General features: G+C 38.2%; 1 protein-coding gene across 1 annotated transcript in view; it reads right to left on the bottom strand.

Moving 5' to 3' along the window:
- Positions 1 to 24,168, bottom strand: part of LOC148817500 (immunoglobulin superfamily member 21-like) — a 222,501-nt gene that overhangs the window by 13,163 nt on the left and 185,170 nt on the right. The window contains exons 5-6 of the mRNA XM_088938144.1: positions 14,588 to 14,703; positions 5,958 to 6,444 (exon numbers count right to left, since the gene is read on the bottom strand). Of these exons, the coding sequence (XP_088794270.1) occupies positions 5,958 to 6,444; positions 14,588 to 14,703 (603 nt within the window). The remainder of the gene's footprint in view (positions 1 to 5,957; positions 6,445 to 14,587; positions 14,704 to 24,168) is intronic.

Here is a 24,168-nt window from a genome sequence, read left to right as displayed (position 1 = left end):
TCACAATGATTTAACTACATTTTATCCTTATTTAACATGTTATGCTACATTAAAATATAATGATTTACTCATGTCTCTTAGTAAATCATGGTATAATCTAAGTCTAGTCAATAGAATCCAATTAGATATGCTATGAACAGCTATGTTGTTGTTATGGCAACATACAGTATATACACACCAAAAAAACCCAATATAGTATTATTTTTGCCTCTTGAAATTAAGACTCATTGAAGCACTACTCTTTGCAAATGAAATGACTTTTAAGCGAGTTCCAGTTAAAAAAAGGATATGCATATTTTCCAAATCCAACAACTAATCACACTGTATTATAGTAACAAGGTAGAAAACAATAAAGCTGAATTCTGCAGCATTTTTATGAGCACAGTAAGAAGAAATTAGTGCTTTGGGTCATTTGAAAAAAATCCCTTTTAAAACAGAAGAGCTCTCAGCATACTATTAGGCAGCTTCATTTAAAGTTATGCTTATCAGCCTTCATTTCAGTAGCATATTACCAACAGGTGGTGTTATAAAAGTAAAGCGGTAATTTAAAACATGTGATAACTACAAATACACATTTTCCTCCAATATAAGCACATAACAATTTTATTCCTTCCGCAGAATATTCAATGAAACCCTCATTAAAGAAAGCAATTCTGTAGTCATACCGCCCTGTGTGAGTTTTATCTATTCAACTTTCCAAAGCTATGTGAATGGTTTCTTAAAATGTTAATGTTTAAGGGAAACATGGCAGCTAAGCTCTTGGGTGTTTTGTTTTATTAATACCTACTTTGTGAAAATAAGACCCAGTGCATATAAATGAAAGCTCAATCATCACAGTTCTGTGCTCCCATAAAAACAAAAACAAGAACCAGCTGGGTTTTCCTACCCAGCTGTTTCTAGGCCAACCAATCAGATCCACATTTAAGATCTAATTTTAATCTCCCATCACTTCGAACCAACAAACCCATGGATTTGCTGTTCAGTTGCGTCTTTCTACTTATTATGATTTTCAATCCTTCAAGAAATAAAGCCAAACAGTAAATGAGATCAAACGGAGCCAATCTGTGTTCTTTCTCTTTTTTCTGTTGTGCACTGGCTGTGAGAGGTGTGAAGAATGCCACTTAACAAGTGAGAACTAGTGTTTCTTAACTATAAAGCCTTTGTCTGACAAAGAGCTCTGCTTGGTGTGACACTGGTATGAATATAGTGGCAACACTTTACCTGAATGAGGCTAAACACTCCATTATGATACTTTCATAATACTGTATAATAATGATAAAAGACACATAGCAAAATACAAATTTCAAATAAACGTACAAAGTCCACTATTACTGCACTGCATCTGCGTAAATTCCTTGTCAGCTCTCAGATCCCAAATGGCATCTTCTATCATACATCTATTTTCTAACCTCTTCTTCCAATTTAGGGCTGTGAGGGAGCCAGAGCCTATTCCAGCCAACAACAAGAGCGTACCACACAGACGCATTCACACCAGGGCCAGGTTTTCCAGAAGCCAATTAACCTACCATTATATCTGTGGGACTGTAGGGGGAAACCCATGCAAACATGGGGAGAACTCCAGATCCAGAATTGGATCCAGGGCCCCAATGTTGTGAAGCCACAATGCTAACCACTGTGCCATGGTGCTGCCCATCTTCCATCATTTTCACCTTAATTCTCACTATCTGGAGGTCTACTCTTAGCTTTCAGTAGAAATAGTCTCATTATGAACCATTACAATTAATTGTATGGCTGTGAATGTTATTTGCACATTTCATAATGTTATTTGGTGTTTTAGTTCTATTCAAGGAAATCATAACTAATAAAACTTCTTCTAAATCATCTCATTTTTTGCAAAACATTTTACCTTTTGAATTACCTTGCTGCTTTTGCTTTTAACTTCTTTGGTCAATAAAAGTGTTCAGTTTGAGCACTGGTGTTTTGATTAAAAATATCTACTTGAACAAAACAGCACATCACTGGAAGGGGGTGTATGCTGTTGTAATGCAACGTAAGTACACATGTGGTTAAACATTTTTGAAAGGCCAACACTTACTGTAAGAGTGTAGGAACCTGCTCACATGTCTGTGTATAGTTTCATAGCAAACTACAATTTTGTAGAAAACAAAATTTATTTTTGTGTAGCAAAATTAGAATATGCTGCCTTGTTATTCCTCAGGCATCTCCTGTATCAGTGACAGCTGAATGGATAAATAGTCCATCACTGTTCCAAACCTGGGCCTCGAGGACAGAAAGTGCTGTCCGAAAGAGTCTCTTTCCTCCAGTGTGGGCCAAATGCCCAGAAAGAGGTCCCCTGGCTGGCACAGTGTATAAAGCAGCCATTCCTGGAGGCTAACAGACCAACAAGAAGCCAGGCTACAGGCAGCTAATCCCTGTTTTTGGGTTGTTCTGTAAACTAGTTTCTTTTTTTTAGTCTCCTGCCTTTAAGCAGATTACCCTAAGAAGGTGTTGTTCAGGAATCAAAGGATGATGTCATCGTTTGGCAGAAACATATCAAATCTTTGTAATTGAAGATACTCTGGCACTGAATTCAGAAGCACACAGCTTGTCACTCCAAAACTCTGAAGGGTACAGCACAGAGATGCTAAAGTACTTGTTAAATGTGTGAAGAACTGAATGGATGACTGATTATATGTGTTGCAGCAGCACCTTTGTTTATATTGTGATCAAGATTTCATTATGATTCTCATCATACGAAACCACTGATGGTCTCCACTAACTGGAATAAATACAGATATTGAAATGGAGAGGACAGTTTTTTTTACTCATCAGTGCTTTTCTCCATGCAACTACTGTACAGTTCCGTGCCTAGAAAAGATTTGTGATATACGTACTGTATAGTTAAACGTATATTTTATAATTAAAAAGTAATTAGATCTTAATGCAAGTCTTGATAAAAGATTAAAATAACCTGATTAAACATATCTAATCCAGAGTGGAAGGGAAGCCAGAGCTTATCCCAGCAAGCAGTGATACACACTGGATGGGATGCTAGTCCAGTCCATCACAGGGCACACACACACAAACTCCCACTCCCACCAGGGCCACCAGGGCCTGTTTACCTACCAGTATGCCTTGTTCCTGAGAGAGGAAACTGGAGCACCCATTTGAGGGCTGCCTTTCATAAGCAGCTCACTCTCGGTCCTAGCATAACATTTCAATGGGGTTTAGGTCAGGACTTTGATTTTGTCCTGAGTGGTCAATCCAAAATGCTAATTTCTTCATCTTCAGCCATTGTGTTGTAGAGATGTTTGTGCGTTTAGGTTCACTGACGTGCTTCTATCAATAGTGACAAGCCATCTAGATCCATAGACAGCAAAGCTGCCCCAACATAATACCCCCGTCATGATGGTTGAGATGAGGTTCTCCTGTTGGAAGGTAGTGTTTAGTTTTCACCAGTCAAAATGTTTTGTGTCTCATCTTGAGACTTGTCTGTCCAGAGAGCATTCTACATTTAGTCATGTACTGGAAGGTATTCTAGGTGCTCATTGGTACACATGAGATTGGTGGCAATGTTCTTTTGAAAGAGAAATGGATTTATTCCTGGCTATCTTCCCATGAAAACCACTCCAGCTTAGTCTTTTCCTGGTGGATGAGGCATGAACACTAATGTTAGCTGCAGTGAGAGAGGCCTGCACATCCTTAGATGTCACTCCGGGGCTCTTTGTGAATTCCTGGGTGATTTCCGGGTTGCTCTTAGGAAGATTTTGCCAGAATGACCAGTTCTGCATAGATTCACCTTAGCCTTGAATATGAGACTAATGGTGGATGGGTGGAATTCAAATGTTTAGAAATGGATTTGTAACCTCTCATGTGCTTTCTGACCATCATACTGTACATGGCAAAACTGCCCAGACTCTGTTCTTGTTAACTTGTTACCTAATTATCTCGATAACTGATTACTCTCTTAATTGTGGCAAGTACACTAGTTGGTTCACTTATTTCACATTCTATGATTCTTATTATTTTGTTTCTACTTCATACACTATTGCATCATTGTATGGGTAAATATAAACCCTTATATTTATATAAAACACTGATTTTGATTAAAATGGTTTGATTTTGATATAAAAAAGTTTCAGAACAATTATAATGAAGGTTCCAAAACCTTTTTTTAGCAGAGCTAGTATTCTATTCTCCATCTTCATACACAACATTGTTGAACCATAAGAATCCTAGATAAAACGTACTTAATATGTGCTCCATGAATGACAAAAGTGGCCCTTTAATCAATCTCTGGCAATTCCCAGTCACACGCCTTTATTGGCTGGTGTATGTTTCAAGTTGAGGTGATAATGAAATGTCCCCGGAGGGTTTCCTTGTTTCAAGATTAAATTGATTGCATTCTTTTGACACGTCTTCTTATCCCTCAGCTTGTGAGTTTGTTGGCTTATTTTGCTGCACTGTCTGTTTTGCAGAGGGGAGTCTAAGAGACTAGTTGCAATGAACCTTGTGCAGCCTCAGCAAAATTTCCCCAGATATTAACAATAAAACGGGCTTTGTAATAACAGTGTAAGAAAGATTTGTATCGTGAGGGTCATTCGCTTAGATTCTTTGAAATGTGTGAAAGACAAAAAAGACTAAACATTTTATTCAGAGACATGTTATAAGCATGTTACCATTGTGTGTCTTGTGTGTGTCTTGACCTACCAAAGAGCATTCTGATTTTTGCAGTAGTACTTTTTCATCCTCTCTGCTCTGGAAGGCTGAATTCTATAGACATGCTGAACTAGCAACCCAGAGACTATAATTCATTTTATTAAGAAATTCTGAAACATGGGTATCATGTTTCCATTCATCCAATTCATGCAAATACCTCCTAAGTGCTGAAAATTGACAAGTACATTTTCCCCACCTTTAAGGGAAAAAGGTTGCCGTGCACTTCTTACGGACAGGTCCTAATTGTTCAGCAGTGTGACAGCTCACTGAAATGAAGGATTATGTTGTATTAAACCGAAATCTGAATTTTTCTTTTAATTAAATTCAAAAGAGATTTGCTGGTTATTAAATTAAAAAGGTATTTTATTTTGTACTCTTAGCAATCCATCTATCTACCTATTTATACTGTATACAGTACATACACGCATACAGTACTTACTCTGTTAATTGTACGCTTGGCCTGCCATTGGATTTCAATTGAAAATTGTGGTTATTAGATGGGTATTTCTGCTGATCAAGAAAGCAACTTCTGCATGTCTAAGAGTCTGAACAAATACAAGCCAGAAGATGGAGACAGTAGGATATATTCTTTACTACTGTTTTCTATCCCAGGTGAAGTTCAAGACCTTTTTTTTCCTCTAGACAAAGTAATCAAGTAGCTATTTTTGGCATATACATTTCCTTTCATATTTAGTTTAATTTTATGAATGTTTTAGAACTGCCAGAAATTTACTTTTATATGAATCTTATTCTTTGCTATTAAATGTAAATCTCCCAACCTCAAGAGAAAGAAAATCTGTCGTGATTTTTAACGTTTGGAGGAGAAGGAGAAAGGGATACAGGAAAAATGAAGAAAGGAAGAAAATAAAAAATGAACAAATTAAAGAGGTTTGCTGCACTTGTTCCTATTATCTATCCTATCTGGCATGTATTTACTGGTCCACACTGCCACAACATCACTTTGCAGTGCATACCGAGTCGAATTTCTATTATTCTTCCCTCACTTGTTCCTCCTATCGTATTATGCAAAATCCAGAACTTTGCTGTTTATCACATTAATCTTCGTTTACTTACTTTGGATAAAAGCACCAGCCACATAAATTAAATCAATCAATCAAATCAGTCAAAAAGATAAGTTCAGTGAATCACATTGACCAAGTGTGAATTCAATAAATACATCAATAAAATCCTTGCCTATGCACAGATATAAATGGAGGATGTAGAAAGGAACAGATGAGTGAAGGTCACAGGGAGGAACAGGATCAGAGCAGACTCACCCAGTGTGATCTCAGCCTGCATGGGCATGGAGAGGGCAGGGTGCTTGACCTCACAGCTGAACAGGGCGTCGTTGTCCAGCTGGGGGTTGAGAGTCCACGTGATCATGGCCCGCACCTCCACAGTCCCATCGTTGAGAGGGATGTGCACGTGACGGAAGTAGTAGAGTGGATCTGAGCTCTGCACCCAGCGCGGGAACTCGCGGCTCACCACGGTCTCCGGTATGATCTCGGTGGCGGGGCTGGGCTCGAACCCCGGGGCGCCCTGGGTATGTCCCCGCAGAGGGTTCTCTGTGAACAGCCGGGCTGACCTGCCGTCCAGATCCAGGAGGGAGAGGGACTTCTGCATTTTGGTGTCGTCCAGCTCCCGGCTGATCAGGGGCCTGGGGGGTCGGGAGTCCTTCAGCCCTGCTGAGCCCCCCTCTCCCCCGGCTGTAGGCTGGATGTAGGGAATCACTTCGATCAGCTCCCCATCTCTCTTGAAGTACACCTGGAGAGGGAGAGAGCAGAGGGGCAGGAATCCATTTCAGAAACTGAGCTTAGGAGATAATATGATTACATTGTTTCATCCACGTCTCTAACTTCCAGCCTAAAATGACAGATTTTGTTATATAAGCGAGTCCCAAGCTAACATTGAGATATTTGGTAATATTTCTCAGAAATTAAGCAATGAATGTGAGAATTTGAATTTAGCCTTATCAGAATTTCTTGTAATCATCCCACATATACCTTTCACAATTACTAGTACCATTTGTAATAATAATTAATAATAATAATAATAATAATAAACTTTATTTTATATAGCACCTTTAAAAGTGGCTTCTCAAAGCACTTTACAGAATGAGAACAACAATAAAAAGGAAAACACAAGATAAAACACAATTACAATATAGAGAGGAGACCGTGGATGGTGGTACCAGGAAAAGCAGAGGGGTGAAGAATGGAACCAGTTAAGTAAAGGCTCTTCTAAAGAAGAAGGTTTTGAGTCTGGATTTGAAGGAGTTTAGAGAAGGTGACTCTCTGATATCCTTGGGCAGAGAGTTCCAGAGCTTGGGGGCATAACAGGAGAAGGCCCTGTCACCCATACAATGTAGATGGGCTTGGGGGACAGTAAGGAGACCAGAATTAGAAGAGCAAAGGTTGCGAGGTGGGGAGTAAGGCAATAATAGTTCAGATAGGTACTGAGGTGCCAAACCTTAAAGGTGAACATGAGGATTTTAAAGTCCACATGGAATTTGACAGGAAGCCAGTGCAAGGACTCCAGGATAGGAGTAATGTGATCACTTGCACTAGACCTGGTCAGGATCCTTTAGATGACCCTCTCAGTTGAAGCATTTAAGTTTTTATTGAAGGTACAATATGAACTGGAACAGGAAAGTATGCTTGTTTTAAATGGACCTTAGTCAAACACAAACATTTAGATGTGTTTTCTACAGCATTCACAAAATAAAAGCTGAAAATAATTTTACTACAATACATTTCTTTGCACCTATCACATTTAAAAAAACAAAAACATGTCCTTAGACGACAATCATTTAATTGACACTGGCTTTGCGATGTGTTTGCTAAATAAAATCCTCGTAGTTTTCTTGGAAATGAGACACCTAGAAATTACTACAGTTGAGATTGCGACTTTGAGCCAGTTGGGCTCAAACTTATGATTTGCAATAATAAGTTAAAGCAAAAAGACACTATGATTCTATGTCTAAAAGCAGAGAACTAAAAAGAAATTATTAAGTTATTCTAAAAAGGTTTTTCATTTATTTAATTAAAGCTGAATCTGTAAATATATAAAAATATGTATTCAGCTCTGTGAGTTGTTTAGAGTCTCCATACAAAAGGCATCGAAGCAGCGGTCTGTTTCCCATCAATAGTGTATTTGCTGTGTTATTATTCTAACCACATGTATTCTATAAAGCATATCAGCTATGTCTGACTGCACAGAGAAGTGAAAAAAATGATGTTCTTATCATGTACATTGTGTCATTTAATTCTTCCAGTTTTAGAGGCAGCCAAATTCACATAAACTATTTTTGTGGGAATGACAATTTTTAAAGGGCATTTGAACTTTTCAGTCAGATTTTCAAGAACACAGGGATGTGATTGAAAAAGAACAAGTTTCAGACCCATCCTTTATAAACAGTACAGCAGACACAGAGGTAAGCAGAACAAAAAAATAATACATTCTTTCTTTTTTTTCATTCCCCAAAGCAAAGATTTAAAACAACACACTTCTTGGTAGGTCACAAAGCTGTTCAGTTTTTATGTAAGAACACTGGTGTTAATGTCTGCCTCAACCAAATGAGAGTTCTGCTACATTCTTGTGTTTTTATCTATTCTGTTTTTAACAGTACCGCCAATTAATGTGCATGTCTTAGCTGTGGAGGCATGCTGTGAACACTTCTGTCTCACTGAAGGGATGAAAACCACTATACAAATGGAACCATTTATTATTAACCTAGAGGTGTTTGACGGAGATGAGCTCTGCCCAGAGTAGAGTCAGCACAAGGTCAGGGATGTTATCTTCCAATATTCACTGATAGTGATCCTTTCCAATCTCATATCCCAATTTATCTCTGACCTGCAAGTAACATTTCTTAAGCAGCAAACAGTCCCTCCTGGCATCTTTAAAACAAATCCTGTCATTTCCCCAGTTTTCCCCAGTGAGCTATCTAAAGATCTTCAGTTTGGAAAATCAAAACACCACCTCTTTTAAGAACATGTCTGCTCATCATTAATACATGCACGCTAAAGGTTTAATGTGAGGATGGAGGCAACATGCCAGAAACTGACATTTCTTTGACATTTATTCCAAAAGAATACAACATGAACCCCTATATTCATTTATATTTTCTTTCTTGTCTGTCATGAGAAATGACTTCCAAGTGGCTATAGGCTACTTTTTAAAAGAAACAAGGAAGAACAGAAAAATGAATAAATTCTGGGATGAATCTAAAAGCTTAGGGCAATTCTGGTTTTAGCTTTATTACAGAAATATTTCCACTGAGGCAGAAATATCCTTGTTCCTGTTTTCAAACTGCAGCCTGACTGGATTAATTTGCAGATTCAATGTCCTGTATTAATGACTACAGACCAGCAGGTGGAGCGATATTTCCTTTATTACCTCTTCTCTGCCACAGCCTTCGACATTTTCAAGGCCAGAGGCACTTGATGCTGTTCATTCTAGAAAGCAACTTTAAACAGAGGAAACATTCAAACAGAAATTGAGTTGTTTTTTTTACATGCAGCCTACTACAGAAAACCTATAGAAAGGGTTAACAAGGTTTTGTTTGTGGTCTGGGGACATCAATTTGAAGAAATCACTATGTGTTACTACCATTTATTTATTGGGCTGACACTTTTATCCAAAGAAACTTACATTTGTCCACACTTATACAGCAAGTGATTTTATTCCAACAGTTCAGGTGAATTACCTTGCTTAAGAATATAACAGCCTTTTACCTAGGATTTTAACCCACAACCTTCTAGTTATGAGTTCAGAAGCATATTAAAAATTACATTAAAGCAGAATTGCAGATTAACTGATCCTCTATAAATGGTGTCGATGAGAGAATCACTGTGTGAGAGTATTGATCTTACATACTGTTTAAATAGGAACCAAAAATATTAGACCCTCAAGGGTCTAAATTACCTGGCTGAGAACCACTGTACTGCAGTTCCATATTTATTTGCTGTTTTAACATTGAAAGGTCTCCTCTAAATCTGCTAAATAATTACTTAATAAAAATGATATACACAATAATATCGTTAAACAACAAAAGGATACTATGATAAATAAAACACGGTACTACAGTAATCAGGAATTATATTTTTTGTCAAAAATAATGTCTGCAATTTTGAGCAACAAAAATTGCTGAAAATGATAGTTGCTGGCTAATATTTTAGGTTAGCTGGGGAAAATATTATTTATACTTTACAAATTAAATATATTCATGAACTATTAACAAAATGACTTGAAAGTGTTGATATCCAACCTCTACAGTATATGAGCTGGATATTAGTAACAATCCCTATTCTTGATAATAGTCTGAGCATCACATCATATGTTTATAACATCATTAATAAAACGTTAATATATATTTTCAATGTTATAGAATGATAGCATAAAGTTAATAGTTTATAGATCATTATAAATACGACCCAAACAAAAGTATGACTGAGTAATTAATTTAATGCAACTACTACAGGTGAACAGAATTTAAATGAAAAGGCACTGTAGCATTTTTGTGCAATTTTATAAGCACCCCAAACTTCATGTTTATTGCACCCTAGATATGGGATTAAACCCACATTCTCAGTGCTGCAAGGCAGCTATGCTAACCACTGTACCACTGTGATGCTCTGTTAAATATTAACATATCTCAGCTTTTGTTCATGGAAATAAAAGAAGAGTGTTTGAAAAAGAAGGATTTCGTTGAGTCTGTTATAAACATGAAATCAAGTCTGATCATTTATCACTCTTGATGATTTGTCTGCCTACAATTTTGTTTTACTTAATGAAAAGTAGAGCATAAAACCAGCCATATTGTATGGATATTGTATGGATATTCATAATAAAGCAAAAATTCCTATTGTATGGATATTCAGTCAAATTCTTAAACAGCATAATGTAAGAAAATGCGCAGCCTTTCTCTATTCTTTTTAATGTACCCTCTGCTTACCATTGCAGCAAATACAAAAATATTTTTTCTCAAATGCTTTAAAATTCAAATAACATACCTACATAACCCTCTGCCAGAATACTGCAGTATAACTGGCAAATTTAACCTCTCTACCCAAAGTATCCTTTCCTAGTCACAAGGGATTTAATCAAAAAGTGATTCAGAACTTCTTGGTGCTGCTCTTCAGAAATGTTCCTTGCTTGTTTGGTTTTCTTTGGTAAAGAAAACGTCCAATTATGTGTAAGTTAGCCTTCACTGTGGAGTGTGACAGGCTGAAATTACTAAACTCAGGTCTGGTTGGAGGGAAACCTTTGTTTGCATTCATATAGCATTGCCTTATGTATCCTGCTCTTAGTTTATCCTGGGCTTGAATATTTCGTTTCTCATTTATAGAAAGACACTGCTTTTGCCTTAACCACTGTGCACTTCAATGTAAGAAGGACAGAGGAAGCATTGCCACGGAATGGCAAAAATTGAAATCTTCTTAGTGCTTTTTTTAAGTTACTCTGTTTTGCAGCACTTAATTTCTAACCAGCTGCACATTAAAATCATGCACACTTTAAAATGGAGTAAACTGCTCATTTTAAAGGGACAGCGAGGCATTTTAAGCTTGTGTTTTCCCTGCTTTTTCTTTGGGTAAGGTAACCTAAAATACCCCAAGAAAAATAAAAAAGAAAACATGAAAAAAGGTTAATGAATAGGCATGCATGCAAATTGACTTATCCTGACTGCTTGTTTGCTATTACCTTTCATATCTGAAAGCCTCCACATGCGGTCTTTAGAAGGAATTAAAAACTGGATCTGTTTTCATAGTATTGCTGTGTAGTTTCTGTGACAAAACCAAATCTCTTTGTGCCAGTAAGCTTCTGCAAGTGTTCAGACAAAAAGTTTTTGCACTTTCATTTCCATTTCTGTCGTCTGATCTGCCCTCTTTTCCATGTTGATGTTCAAAACCTTGCTTCACGTTCACTTTGTCAATATATTTTTTTATAAGCTAAATGTAAGAATCAGATTAAATTCAGGAATCTGTACCAACTGAGCATGGGGAGAATATACAACCTCCATGTGGATAGCACCCTGATCTGAGGCTGAACCCAGGGCCCAGAGCCGCAAGGCAGCAATGCTAACCATTGTGCCATCATGCCGCCTGAATGTATAAATCCATGAAAGCATAAATATTTTGTCCTTGCAAATGCCTTCTTAATTACTCTCCAGAAAAGAGATACTTTTATTCTTTCATCTGTGTTCAACGTACTGCATCCCAATTAGTCAGTGTTAAAGCTCTAAAAATCAGAATAAATCATTAGCTTCTCCCAGTGAGGGGCAATAGTGCTGTATCTTGAGTGAGATGGCCTGCATTAACATTAGCACTGAAACTTGGGCTAATTAAATCAGACTAGCTGCTCTGTGTTACGGGCTTCAAGCTGCACAAATCACTCACACTTTCACATTTACTTTTTACACCCAACCATTCACTTGAAATTACACCTGAGAAAAAAAACACTAACAGGATTAGAAAATGAATTGACGTTGGTATTGAAGCAGACAACAGAGACTGTCAGGCATTTGTTTTGCTTATTTGTATTTCTGGCCTAGTTCTGCAGGATAATTCTAGCAGTGTGATGAATTCTCAGAGGAAGAGTCATTAGTTGTGAGAAACACAAATGGGTGACAAATTTGTTTATTGGAGCACTGGTGGGCATTTTCAGAGGGCCTTTTCACAAAATGCAGTACAGCTGTATGATATTTCCCATCCTTTCCATGATATTTAGTATTTCTTCATGGGAATTTCTTCATGCTTGGCCTTAAAATGTTTTGTGTTGTATCCTTGAATGTTTTGTTAGCTTTAAATGTCATACGGTTTGTAAGCCTGGTGAGAACTTGGCTTTGCTTTCTATATAAATCATAGCTTCCATCTGCCCTTACTGTACCCTATTGTTATGTTGTTGTAAAGGTGCTACAGAGACGGCACTCACTATGAAAAGGTGTTCTATAACATAAAAATTGAGTTCCTGATATCTGTTTGAACGAGAGAGAGGTGTGCTTAGTTTCTGGACTGAATTCCAAAGAGACAACTTTCATGGGTTCTGTCAAATGTAACAATGTGTCAAACTATACGCAGGTCTTTGGACATGAACTAATAGGATATTTGATGTGGGTTTTATTGAACAATTGTAACACTGGATACATAAATACATGCACTGTGTGGGACAGAGAACGAGGTGAGACATTTGCAAGGATAGAGACAAGTGATGTCGGAAGACAGATTTAATTAAAAAGCTTTCAGATACAAAAACTAATCAAAATGCATGACAGTAAATCATGGCTCTGCTGCAGCAGAGCCCAGTAAAGCCCAGTCAAAGCAAGGTGAAGCTCATTTAGCTTCCATAAAATATGGTAAGATGAGGAAATCCTCCTGATGTTTATTGAACTGGTTCGTAAAAGTAAAAATGGTAAATGTGAAAACTCTAAACACACGGTAAATTTTCAGAAGGATGGAACTCAAAAAGAGGTGTCTGTAGTCTCATAGACATCTCTGTATCAAATCACAACCCAGTTCCTATGCAGCAATCACCTAATGCTTAATTAAGCCCTGCATTCTCAGAATGATGACAGTGCCTGGATGCTTTTTCTTCCATTAAAGCTAATAATAATAATTATAATTTCTAACACTTATATAGTGCTTTTCTGGATACTCAACTCAAAGCACTTTACAGGTAATGGGGATCCCCTCCACCCCCACCAGTGTGCAGCCCCACCTGGATGATGCGACCGCAGCCATAGTGCGCCAGAATGCTCACCACACATCAGCTATCAGTGGGGAGGAGAACAGTGTAATGAAGCCAGTTCATAGATGGAGATTATTAGGAGGCCATGATTTGTAAGGGCCAATGGGAAATTTTGGCCAGGACACAGGGGCTACACCCCTACTCTTTTCGAGAAACGCCCTGGGATTTTTAATGACCACAGAGAGTCAGGACCTCGGTTTTACGTCTCATCCGAAAGACAGCACCTGTTTACAGTATAGGGTCCCCGTCACTATACTGGGGCATTAGAACCCACATGGACTGCAGGGTGAGCACCCCCTGCTGGTCCCACTGACACCTCTTCCAGCAGCAAGTTTAGTTTTTCCCAGTAGGTCTCTCAATGCAGGTACTGACCAGGCTCACACCTGCTGAGCTTCAGTGGGTTGCCAGTTGTGAGTTGCAGAGTGATAAGACTGCCGGCCACAAAGTACTAAATAAAGCACTCAAGTACTCAAAAGAAAGGCAGCGATAGAAATGTCATCTCTGCGACCGTTTTTAGGACTGCGATTGTGACTGCACTGCCAATCATGATATGGGTCCTCCTTGAGGGTCGATGGACTCTGCCACAGGCAGGAAGGTCACAGTTGGCTTCACTTTGCAGTGGGCTCTACCTGAGCTCTCAATTGCTTGAGTAATGCGGGAGAGACTGATTCTAAACATACTGCATTACTTCAGCAGCTAATGAATAGTGACTTTGAGCTGGTGAGAAACAGCAATGAAATTTTACAATGAAGGCCATCGAGTGTCACCCTTCCCTCTCCCGCTGCCCTATAAAATTACTAATAAATTCCGAGGTTAAATATATTGGCACTCCCTCGGTTATTATACAGTTATCATTATATGCTAGGATGAACTGGGTTCAAAAAGCATGAAAAAAATCTGACAAATGAATATGTATTTATAGCTATTGCTCATTAAATAAAATGGACAAAATTTCAAAACGAGAGTGCCAAACAATAATCTGTTCATTAAGAAATAATTAAGATTCTAGCTGCAACTTTCTCTGAAAATGAACTACATCTGCAACAGTTAGAAGACTGAAGTCTGTTTGGTGCCAGTGAACAGATCACAATCAATATAATCCTACATAAAACTGCTTAGGAATAATAAGTGATGCTGTTCTCTTGTTGGGAAGAGCACTTACAGTAGGTGCAGGCTTTCCTCCAGACACGATGCAGACCAGAGTGAAGTTCTGGGCCTGATATCGACTGAAAGGTGCCGGAGTGTCTGCTGCCACCACCGAGATTGAGAGAGGGGGTGCTGCAGGGGGAGACAGAAGCATTAGTACAACATGACACAGATAACTTCAGGGCATCTCTACAAGAAAACAGCACTTTACCTTCATGCACTCGGTCACTGAACTAGTTTTCCGTTTAACTTTGCATTACATTGTCGAGAAATCATGTTGTGTGTTCACATGACATGCTCATAAAATTATCTGGCCTGCTCAAATAACTGTGCATTGGGTTGCAATGCAACTTACAGCAAACATAAATGGTATGATTTCACGCACATGTGGGCAAAGATAGTATATGCCTCAGGGAATGTCCATCTCTTGTATCTGCACAAGCCATTATAGATCAAAGTGGTTGGTCACCACTCTGACCCAGTGTGTCCTGTCATTGTCTATGGTCCAATTTAGAAGTGCAGATCTCATTGCTGCAGAGTGCACTTTTCAAAATACTTTTGTTTTACTAGAGCAATCAACTTTATATGAACCTTACATACTGTATGCATTTGTATTTTTAAAGAAGAAAACCAGATGACACAAACCAAAATCAAGTCATTCTATCTGCTGTTTTTTATTTCCAAAGCATAGATTCCAAAACATTGTATTTTTGTTCTAAAGCAATATAAATGATTATAAATTATCTCTACATTCATTAGCACAAATCCCTACAAAACACACATGAAAAATGTACACAGTAGTAATCTAATGCCCTTCCTGCACTACTGACGTAAAGCCTGACCTGCAGGGTGTGAGAGTGCAGTAGTGAATTTAGAGGAAAGCAGTACTTCTAAAGTGTGACAACCAAGGATTATTTCGTCAGTGTGAAGCGAGCTTTAGCAGAGGCCTGTTTGCGGGCAGGAGACTATGTGTGGAGGTCATGCGAAAACAGAATGAGGTTAAGAGAAAGTGGATATTCAGCTACCTGCCAGTGCGTTGTGAATGACTGTCAATGTCTGAAGCAGCTGACATCAAAACAGAGGCCTACCTTTTGGTGCGTAGTGAAACACATAGGTATTGATAGTATTACTCTGTTCCCTTGTGATGGCTTCTATGTTCTTTAGTATTTTAAGTTTCACATGGTTTTTTTATTGGAAAGAAAGACTTGTTGACAGTGTGCTGTATTTATAATACTCGGAGAAAGGTTTTACATAAAGCCTGCCCTCCCTTTCCCTCTTCCTTTCCCACCACTAAATGTACTGCCCACTGCCATACTCTGAGAAACAAACAAGAACGCTTCTGTTCCTACTCACAACAGGAACCCATGAGAGTGCTCTAGGCTTTAGGCAGCACTGTCAAGCAGAGTTGGAACTATGAAGGAGGAAAAAAAAGAGGGGAACAGCCTCTTTCTCAGCGTAAGCAGCTGCTTTCACATCAGCCTAGTGCAACACATCAAAAAAGACATTCATCTGCATAATCCCGCTGTTTCATTTTTTAATAATAATTAGTCATTTAGGAGCGCCTTTTATCTAAAGTGACTTGCAGAGATGAGGATGTGAATTGAGCATTGACAGCTACAGCTGCAGAGTCTTATAACAGGCCTGTCTCATCCAAAGGAAGGGGCACAGGGAGGTTAAGTAACTTGTTCAGGATTAACACACAATGAAGTGGAAGATCTTGTGTTATTGTATATGTCAGCTTCTGGCCTTTTACCCAAGCCACTGGACCAGCGGGCTTTTATGATTTAACCGATTGTGCTTACCATCACCATTGTGATGTCTCCTTAGTTTTGTGTTTAGCATACTAACATTATAACAAAAAAGAAAACAGCTTAGTAACTGGGTAAAGTTATTTCAAGTTTTACAGTGGCACAATGCTCAGAAGCCAGGCAGTCTTAATCTCTTAAATACTTCCCCCATTGATTTGAATTCAACCTTTCCTCAAATGTTGAAGTAACAGTAAAGCAGAACAGATGGGTAGCTGCGTCAGCATGCGTAGGCTGCAAAGGAACAAGTAATAGGTTTATTCCATGCTGAAAAAAAGAAGAAAGAGAACACAACGTTTCGGCCGTGGAGCCTTCTTCAGGACACACCTGAAGAAGGCTCCACGGCCGAAACGCTGTGTTCTCTTTCTTCTTTTTTTCAGCATGGAATAAACCTATTACTTGTTCCCAAGCAGAACAGATTCTGTATTAGGGATAAATTCAGATAAATATATATAATAAAACAGAAAAAATATCAAGGAGCCATTAAGAAAACCGGACCACGATTTTCCTTTTGTAGCTAAACCTATTAGATATCTACACAAACATGCATGGACATCCCAAAATAATGAAATAACTGCAGTGTTTTGTTTGCCAACTTGTTAATTGCTTATTGATGCTGCGTGTACAGTTGAAATGAATGGCGAGTAATGTCAAAATAAACTTCACGGCAGTTGATTATCTGTCATTGTGGTTGACATTAATATGAGCATGAATGCTGAATCTTTTTAAGCAAGGTTTGAATAAATATTCTTTTTATAACGGATCAGCTTTTTCACAAGCCCATTGACTGAAACATTACTTATCGTTTGCTGTGATGAATGGGAGTATTGATGGATTTTTACAGCGGTAGTAGTTGGTGTGGTCTCATTAATTGCCTACTTGAATTGCACAGCTATAATGTGCTGTTTCAACATTCCATTATGTTTTTAATTCACAGTAATATGACTTAAAAAGCCACGTTACAAATTAACAGGAAGCGTTTCATAATGCTACTATTCAGAACCCTGCAAACTACCTTTCGTCTGGTTAGAGTTAAAGTATTAGAAAAATACTTATTATTATTCATAATGAGAATGACATAATTTTTGTACATCAAGCACAGGTAGTTTTCCAGCTCCCATTCATACTTCTACCTTTTAGTGACAGAACTGCAGAATTGGAACTTTGTAACTGAAAATAAAAATTTGAAAGATGTTAATTTGGGAGAATTGAATGCCCCTGTCTAGCTGGGTAGTACAGTGGTCATTATCATTGTTGCTTCAGAGTGCTGGGGCCCTTGGTTCACTTCCGGACCTGGGGTGCTGTCTGTGTGGTGCTGTATGTTCTCTCTATATTTACATGGGCTTCACCCTGGTGTTCCAGGTTCCTCCCACAGTCCAAAAACATATTGGCAGGTTAAGTGGCTTCTGGGAAAACTGGTCCTATGTGCAAGTGTGTGTCCGTGTGTTCCCTGCAATGGATCGGCGTCGCATCCAGGATGTATCCTGCCTTACACCCATTGATTGTCGGGAAAGGCTCCGACTCCCCTACAACCCTGAATTGGAAGAAACAGTTATAATATGGATGGATGGATGAACTGTACATACATTTACTATACACTGAACACGTCACTATAACAGTCTTACGGCATAAAGGGATTTTGGTTAATTTTCCGACAGCTTGATTTGGTGATCAGATATTCATGTAGTCAGTAAATCAGTTTAAAAACAATTTTCAGATAAGCAAAACTAGAGGATGTGATGTCCTGGTCAGCCAGTTATTACCTGCATTTCAACTGGTGTCACCACTTAGAGATGACCAGCAATGATCATGTGTCAGCTGTTGCTATTGCCAGATCAACAGAATTCTCTTTGTACTGTGCTTCAAGGTGTGGCATAACATAACTACATGTGTCACAGCAAAAAAGCTTTAGTGTAATGGGGGGGGTGGATTATGGCCTATTGTTATGTCCATATTCTGGACACAAAAAAGTAAACTGCTGGATTATATAAGTATTTATACAAATCATGCATTTAATTTGAAATAAAATCATCTATGTCAATTAAATGTCAGAAACATGATGACTTCATGATGAATTAACGCTTCACTGTCCTCAACTGGTTGCTTCAAGTGGCTGTTGAATTGCCTATAGTTTAAGCGCTTTGAGAAGCCTCCTTTAAAGGCACTTTAAAGTAGTAAATGTCAAACAAAGAATCTGAAATTTACTTCCATTGTATTGGTACATTTTGTTGTAAAAGTGAAGAATTTGCCGTTTCAGAAACATGGCAGTCCTTGCACTTCAATCCCATGTTTTTCTGTCTGTAGGTTGAAATTATCATGAAAACATTATTGCTTAAATTGGCCTTGGTTCACATATTTTCGGTCGTCAGGCCTTGATAAAAACAAGAACTGCAGTTTCCAATTACATTCTCTGTCTTCCTGTTTAAACTACCATTTTGAAACCACTGTGGATGAAGAAGTTAAATTCATCTATGTTTCAGAGTTCCAGAAGCTTTGTGTTTAAATCTGTTTAATTCTCACACCCCTATTGATTTAAGATACTTTCTTAGCTTAGGTGTGTTTGAGGCACATTGAGAATTAGAAAGAATCAGAAATATAGAAATGCTGATTAAATATTTAAAATGGTTAAAACCTACATTTAGCCATGGAAAACAGAGATATATTTTGCTTTCATTATGGATTAAATTGTTTCTATTTTTTGCATTTTTAACCTGCACATTTTGGATTTTGATTTTTGACATTTCTGACCATCTGTCAGAAGAAATTAATTCTCCTTCCAAATAGTGTTTAGTCCATAGTGTTTAGCTCACCACTAATGATCTAACTCAGTTAACTGTTTAATTTAGGTGACCATTAATATTTACGCTGTCTGAAAAGCACCTTATAATGTTGCATTAATCAAAACAAATGTCTCTGAAGTTCATTAAAATGTTTGCTGCCACTGAATCAGCCCCTCACCAATATAAATGTAAAATGTCTTCAACATTTACTTGACATTTTTAAGCAATTTAGGGTTTTTGTGGGTGATTATTCAGTCAGTTGGAGAAAAAATAAGTACGTGAAGACGGTTTTATGTTATAGTTTTTAAAACCGTGTTTCAGCATAAATGCCTCAAGGCCAGTACTTATAAAAATCTTAAATCTAGAAGTAAAAAACAAATATATCAGCCAATGTTCTTCTTTGGAGGCTGTGCCTACCACAGAGTTTCCAATATTATAATATTATGATTAGCTGGTTCCAAATTATGAACTGACTCATTCAGCATTCATTCAGGAGAATGCCCCTGTTATTCTTTGAGAAATCCAAGTCCCACATGGTTTCTGCTGATTAGGTCTGGCCCTTTAAGTATTACCTAAGGATTACCTGCTTAAAACTTAAGAATTATCAATTCATCATGCATTATCCATTTGCTATCCATGTCTTTCTCCTCATTTTCAACCACATTCTCCTCTTTCATGTAAGACGCAACGAAAGAAAAGAATCACAAAATATAACCACGTATTAGTACTAAGTAAAATGAAACCCAAAATCTATTAGATTCTCTTCCCTATTCATGCAGCAAAATCTCACAACTACAGCGTCCAAGGTCCTAAGAGTTAAAGTGCCCAGCAGCAAAAAGTGACTGAAAACAGATTAATTATGTAGACTATGAAGCTTTTTTTATTTAACTTCCTCCCGTACTGCCCCCACACACAATTCACACATACTCAGAAGATCAATTGACACTGTAGATATCAATGGAAGTATATTATGATAGTGTGAAAGTTCAATTTTATTCTTACTTGCAAATGTCAATTAACATGGATGCGATTTGTTCCATTATGATTATCGCTATCTCTGAGCTCTCGCAGTTGCAAAATCAAAGCTCCAATAATGGCTTCCAGAGGGAGACCAACAGGTCTGATTCCAAAGATTTGATGGGAGCGAGCCTCTTGTTTCATGTTTCTAAATTAAGTATTAAAGGAAGGTGAGAAGATGGAGAAAAATAGATGAGGTTGTCTGGTGGTTTATTACCATCTGTATAGTGTCTTCTATTTATTTTAAGTAAATACACACCTTGTTTGCTTTCTGTTCCTTTTTTCTTTTTAACCATAAAACAGCCTCATGCCCTAGTCACACTTAGAACTATGTAGTAATTCCTCCAAAAACAAAGAAAAATATTTTAGGGAACTCACCATTTTCTGGCTTTGAATTTGGATAGTTTAAGAGTCAAACTGTGGAGGCTGAAAAAGAAATTATAGTACAAAAAGAAAAATAAACCTAAGTCAAACTTTACCTTTTGTTTTTCTGTGTTTGCATTGTTAATGTTGAATCTTGAAAGACATATTTGAATTTGTGGAAATGATTTCAGAAGGTATTTGTTTAGCTCTTCTGTAGCATTATTAACTTTCACTAATTACATGATGAATGTGTGAGCAAAAGCAGAAACACCTGGCACTCCTTATATGATGCTGCACATCCCTCAGTTGCAGTGTGAAGTACATACTGTATACAGTATGGCTAATGTAGCTGTTTGTGTCCCCTATTTCAAAGTCTAACCCTCTCAAAGCTAATTCACAGTCTGTCTGAGCCTGTCTGCTGTAGAGTAGCAGCAGGTGACTCATCTTGTTAAAAAGCCGAGATGCTGCTCACTGGACACCCTGATAATGGCCACTCAGGTGGGGAGGAGAAACTGGGAAAGGATGTCTTGTTTGATCTCTGAACCCCTGTCAGTCTGAGATCAGGGGTTGGCTGAAAGGTGGATGATTGTCTGTCGTGAAAAATGCCTGCATCATTGAGTCTGTCCATTTAAACTTTTCATCAATGTACTGAAGCACTTCACACCTATAACTACCTCACAATCACCAGTGCTACAACCTCATGCATCAATGAGCTGCCCTATTTAAAAATAAACCACAAATGGGGGTTTTCAGAGTCTGAAGAGAAGTGGACATTTAACATGTCACCCAAAAAAACAGATTTCCTAAATATGGTAATAAAAAAGGGTAGGATGATATTTTTTTCTGAAATGAGGGGCTGATAAAACCAGATAAACTCCAAAAACCCCTCAATTTCTTTTCCTTCTTGCTGTCCTGAGACTGGCTAAAGTGTTATTGGGATCTCCAGGGATAGGAGACAGATAAGGTTATGGTGGTTGGTCCTAAATTCTCTATTCTAGGAAGTAATTTACTGATAATTTTCTAATTATTTTACCTTTAATTTTTTTTCCTTTATACTATATGCCTAGTTAAATACAAATTAAATTGAATTTGTGTTGGTCCTTCCAAATGTCTCCAAATCTTAAAAGACATTTCTAAAACAATGTGGGGTAAAATGTCCTTGCATTTTCCAAAGTACATAGGACATGAAAGGGTCAGTGGATGAAAAAAGCTACTTCATAGATCACAAATGTTACACTGTTAACTAGTACTAATTAAACTGGTATACAGTAGGTTTACAGTATACCATAATAAGTCCAGGCAACATTTGTCCTATTACATTCTTCTCTTCTGCATTTCTACTCCAAATCAGGTAGCAACATCAGTGCTTAAAGGGGGCAAATCTCAGGGACCCTATGCATGGTGTGTCACCAGTAGGAATTAAGCGCACAAGAGGGAAAACAACTATAGAACCAGCCGTGTGACCCACTGGTTTTGCAAGAGGGTTACATCACAGTAACAGTGTCTGACCTCAGGGACCCTTTCAGTTTACAAATAAGTGAAGCTTATTGTCTTGTTTCTCATTAACAAAACTGCAAGCTCATTGGTGTCTAAAACGTTTCAAGGGATAAGTGAACATACTTCAGCCAGCTTAAGCCCACTCCATACTGCAATGCATTTCAAAGCATTTCGCCAGATATGCACCTACACTGGGGGAATTCTGGTCACAAGTGATTAATGACGAAACAATAACTTGAAATGGTGATGTGTGGTCTATGGTGCATGAACCACACCATGTCTTCACTGGCTGTGCCGCAAGCAGCTGTGTGGAAGATTACTGCAACATTTATAAGCATATAAACTTGCCAATGTAAATGACACCTTACTTAAAACTGTAGGAGCACATGTTGATTTATATCCTTTATTGTAAGGACTAATAGAGTGTCAGAGTTTTTAGTATACATAATATGACTTGATTCTATATTAAAAAGTGAAGTTAAAAAGGCAGATGAAAAATTCTCTTTCCTACACTTACAACTTCATTTACTAACCTAGACAGCTCCCACTGTGTACAGTAGGTATTGGGACAGATTGGTTCCTAGCAGGCTTTCTCAAACATTCTTAGAAACATCAACCTTGAATATCAATGCAGAAGCATATAAACAAAGGCCTTGGAACCATGATTTGCTAAACAAAATCAAATCTTAATACAAGAACCACACAAAAAAATAGAAATATAATTCCAAGTACATAATCTATAACACCAAAAGACAACTTTTAATACAACAGAACACACTTTTTTTGTGTTTAAAACACTAATCTCAAAAAGAGAGGAGAACCACTCTTTGAAAATGCTGAACTCAGAACAAATTCTCCCCAGGGTGATGCAGTTTTTTGTTTTGCTATTGTTCTGTACAAACAGGGGCAAGAACACTAATCAGAAGTTTCCTGAAAGTATAAAAGCCAGTTGGTTGGCCCTGTTTACTGCTGTTTCAAAGGAATGCATTCATATGAGGAATGAAAAAGTTCCCTGAGGATTATTTCAATAGATTCTCATAGTCAGGAAGCAATGGCAGACCTTCATTTCTAACCTTCACTGCGGCGTTGACATTGCATGTCAATACCACACACATACTAACATGCTTTAATCAGAATGGTTCATATGAAAAATAAATCAAATTCAGATTACAGCCCCGCCCTTTCCTTACATCGAAACAACAAGTGAGGAATACAAATCCTTGAATGTTCTGGTTACAAACTCATCACCCCCTTTAACGTCAGTGAAATGTGTTATTGTAAGGGAAACATGTTTTTAGCATTAGTTTTTCCTTTTTCTTTGGAGTGAGCAAATTTAGAAAACAGACGACAGATCTCAACTAGGCTGTAAAAGCAAGAAAGCAGGGATGGGACTGTAAAGCCTAGCTCTCTATGCCAAGGGGCCAAGGATCAGGTCGTGAAGGAAACGCAGGCAGTAGGAAAAGCCAATCAACGGGAACGAGTCTCTCCTCCCACTGCTGGCAAAATGCTTGCAGCCCTAATTCGCCCTTTGAAATCCCGTTTCCAGTCTGAGCCAGGCTGAGAGATAAAACATACTGAAGTGCGTTTAATCACTCCGCCATTGTGCTTTAACATTTGCATCCCACCCCACCCTCACCCCACTCCTCATTTGCATACGTTATTACTGAGCTGTCAGCTCTTATCTGGCTCCCCAGGGAGTCCTGCCTGCAAAAAGAGGAGGGAATTTGAGAGCCAGCCAGGTCCCTGCTTGTCAGGAAGAGAAAGGGCAGACACAGGAATACAAAAATTAGTGTCACGTTTTACAGCTTCCCCAGTTACGGAACCCATTAATCATGTGGGGCCTTTATGGTCTAAGTGTGAGGCCTTTATATGTGTGTTTGGAGGAGGGAAGAGTGTACTGTGACACAACTTTGAGGAAAAATATCCAGCAACCGTCAGCTGAATTCCTACCTTGGCAGTGCTGTATTATCCTGTATAATCCAAAGGCACGCCAGTTAGCTGAGTCCCTGGCAAGACTGCAAGGCTGCATTGACAACACTCCTGAAAGCTTTCTCAGTACCATTCAGGGTTGTCTCACATAGCCTTTTAAATGTATCAGATCCAGCTAGGGGTTCAGCCCTTTCACAGTTGGGCTC

The sequence above is a fragment of the Atractosteus spatula genome, chromosome 20, assembly GCF_055471065.1.
Source record: "Atractosteus spatula isolate fAtrSpa1 chromosome 20, fAtrSpa1.hap1, whole genome shotgun sequence".
NCBI lineage: Eukaryota > Metazoa > Chordata > Actinopteri > Semionotiformes > Lepisosteidae > Atractosteus > Atractosteus spatula.
This window is presented reverse-complemented; position numbering and strand designations above follow the sequence as displayed.